The 2,896-nt window shown below is 48.2% G+C and overlaps 1 protein-coding gene across 1 annotated transcript in view; it reads left to right on the plus strand.

Annotated features, from left to right (window-relative positions):
- LOC103261022 (kinesin-like protein KIFC1) overlaps positions 1-2,896 on the plus strand; it is a 49,934-nt gene that overhangs the window by 44,154 nt on the left and 2,884 nt on the right. Inside the window, exon 9 of the mRNA XM_008058656.2 lies at positions 387-461. Within this exon, the coding sequence (XP_008056847.2) occupies positions 387-461 (75 nt within the window). The remainder of the gene's footprint in view (positions 1-386; positions 462-2,896) is intronic.

Here is a 2,896-nt window from a genome sequence, read left to right on the forward strand (position 1 = left end):
CTCCTTTCTTCCCTCCCACCTGCCCTCCCTCCCCTCCCTGCCTGCCTCTCTCTCTTCCTCCTTTCCTTCCTTCCTTCTCACCTTTCCTTCCTCCCTCCCGCCCTCCCTCCCACCTTTCTTTCTCCTTCTCCCTCCCTCCACCCTTCCTAACAAGCACTTACAACTTTGCCTGTGCTTACTGTATTGCTGTAACCAAGGAAGCAATATCTTCACTCTCTCTTAATCTCTGTTAACTTGAAAAATAATCCAAATTGGTCTTGTATTGATGGATCTTGATGATGTCGGGGTTTACATGGGAAGTGCCTAAATGCCGTTTTCCCTAGGCTCTGGACTAGGGTAGCTCTTGTCTTCTTCTGTTAATGAGTCATTTCTCCTTTGTCCTGCAGAGTTTATGGTCCAGCAGACTCTCAGAGTGACGTGTTTGGAGAAGTGTGCCCTCTGCTCACATCCCTCTTAGATGGGTGAGTGAGAGTATGTTTAAGGCCAGTGATCGTGGCTAATGATTAAATGCAAGTAGATAATATTCATGTTACAGGATGGGAATATGACATTAGTCTGAGCATTTTACATGACATGGAGCAGCTCAGTCTGTAACCTGTTGTAGACTCAGTTTACATTTGTGAAGTGCAGTTCTGCCCCCAGGAAAGGGAGTAAAATGATGTGAAGACTCCTTGCTAAATGAGTCTACTTCCCTTGGGATTCATACTGTACTTGAGTTGGGGGGTGTGTGGGTACAAGCCTGTGACTGCAGCAGCTGTTCTTTTCTCTTGGATTCTCTTCCATTCCTGAATGCTTATAAGTCCATAAGGAATGTTGACATCACGTTCAGGGACTCTTCCCCTGGGGACCAGCCTTCTGTTCTTGGAAAACTCAACTGCTGATGTCAAAGGCAGCGGTTGTAACTTAGGCGTAACTTTCTCTAGCAATAAGTTGAGCCAGGTTGATGTACTTGAATGAGACACCATGAGCCAAGACCCTCTACTTCTGGTGTTTTGAAGCATCTCTGTTTTGTGGCGATATCTTCCTCAGAGCTCCTGACGCAACTTCCTTGATCTTGCCTGGAAAAGACCTCTGCACAGCCCAACTCACAAGCCAAAACTGATCATGGTACTGTTGATTCACAGCCACAGCATGCTGTGTACCAAAGGCATCTGATCTGATATGTGGGGTCCACTTGGGTACCCCTCCTGCCGCACCGTGCACAGGCACAGCCGGTCCTCCGAGTGTGTGGCAGCTTCTGTTTCAGTGCTTCTCCAGAGGACTGGGATTTCTCTATCCATCTGAAGAAAATTCTGAAAATGATAGAGGAGTCACTTTTTCAAGGGGCAGCTTTTAAGTAAGCAAATTCCAGAAATAAAAACATCATGGTGGCTACAGTGATCTGAGCCAGAGCTGCCTTTCTAGGATGATATGAAACAGATGGCGCTAGTCATTTTCCATCCTGAGTGTCCTTCGTCCAGAAGCTTTCTTTTGCTCTACAGTCCTCATGGTTTGAAAGATCTTTTAGGAATCCATTTATCTGCCCCAGGCAGAGATATTCCCCACCCAGAGAAATGCACACAAACAGATTCAGGGAAGGTGTAAGAGTAAGGCCATAACAGGGTTTTTGTTAGGAAGACCCCGAGATGTAATTCTGGAAGGACAACACTCAGGATGACGAGGGAGAGGCTGGGTCAGTTCTGCCCTGGAGTGTGGTTTCCAAGGTTCTTCTGAGGGAGTCTGGCAGTGACCCTTGGAGACTCGGAGACTGAGGCCTCCCGAGCACTAGTGCTTTCTGCATCACTGTTCTAGGTGTGATTTAGATGTCAGTCCTACAGAACACTTTCTCAAATTTGTGTGACTCGTGGTGGGCATACCAGGTTAAACAGATGAATCTGAGTAAAGGTCGGTCAATTAAACCAGAACTTCTGGGGGTGGTGTGGAGATTGCTTGATCTCTCAGGTGATTCTGATGGAGGTTGGGCCGAGCACCTGCTCTGAACCGTGGACACCACCCCCCCCAGCATCTGGCCAGGATGACCATGCTTACAGCCAAGAAAATCTTAATATTTCATGGCTGAGGGTGTAATATTATATTGTAGGTTTATTTTAAATCTTCTTTCAAATGTTTCCAATCTTCTCATTGATGTATTGGGCTAAATAACACAATGGGAAGGAAATTTAGGAACTCCTTGATAGTCTTGTCTTCTCTGAAATAAGTTGTGACCAAGTGACCCTGAGTTGTAGGACCCCGAGGCAGCAGGTGCCCCCTGCCAGAGAGGACATCAGCATCCCTGGGTTGACTTAGAACACAAGACCCAAGGCCCCTTCAGTAACCAAGCACAGACCACATGCTGCCACCTTAAGTGTAATTCCAGCTAACAAGGCCAGTCATCAGATGTGTATGTAGTAGGGACATATTTTAGAGCATCAGAGAAGACATGCATCTTCCATTGTTTAATGTCCACCATATACAGTAAGCCTGATTTCTGGGGGATGGACCTGCACAGCAGTTCTGACCCTCCATGGAGTTGAAGTGATGGTGTGGGCAAGTGGGTGGGCCTTGCCAAGGTCAGGGTGCCCATGTGACCCATGAACTGGGCAGGGAGCAGTGGTCCCATGGGGATGTCAGAACGCCCAGGAGAGCAAGGGGTCCGTAACACCCTTGCTGTGTACATGAGTGCAATTAATTCAGTCGAACATGGGGCCACAGAACAGCAAATGAAAGACCCCACAGAGGGGATGGGGCAGCAGGGGACACATATGGCCTTTAGCCAAGTTTTGCAGACACATAAGAATGTTTCCCAGCTGGGCTCGGTGGCTCAGCTTGTAATCCCGCGCCTTTGGAAGGCTGAGGTGAGTGGGTTGCCTGAGCCCGCGGGTTCGAGACCCACCTGGGCAGCAAGACCTCATCTCTA

Source organism: Carlito syrichta, unplaced genomic scaffold (genome assembly GCF_000164805.1).
Source record: "Carlito syrichta isolate Samal-C Ts95f unplaced genomic scaffold, Tarsius_syrichta-2.0.1 Scaffold90612, whole genome shotgun sequence".
Lineage (NCBI taxonomy): Eukaryota > Metazoa > Chordata > Mammalia > Primates > Tarsiidae > Carlito > Carlito syrichta.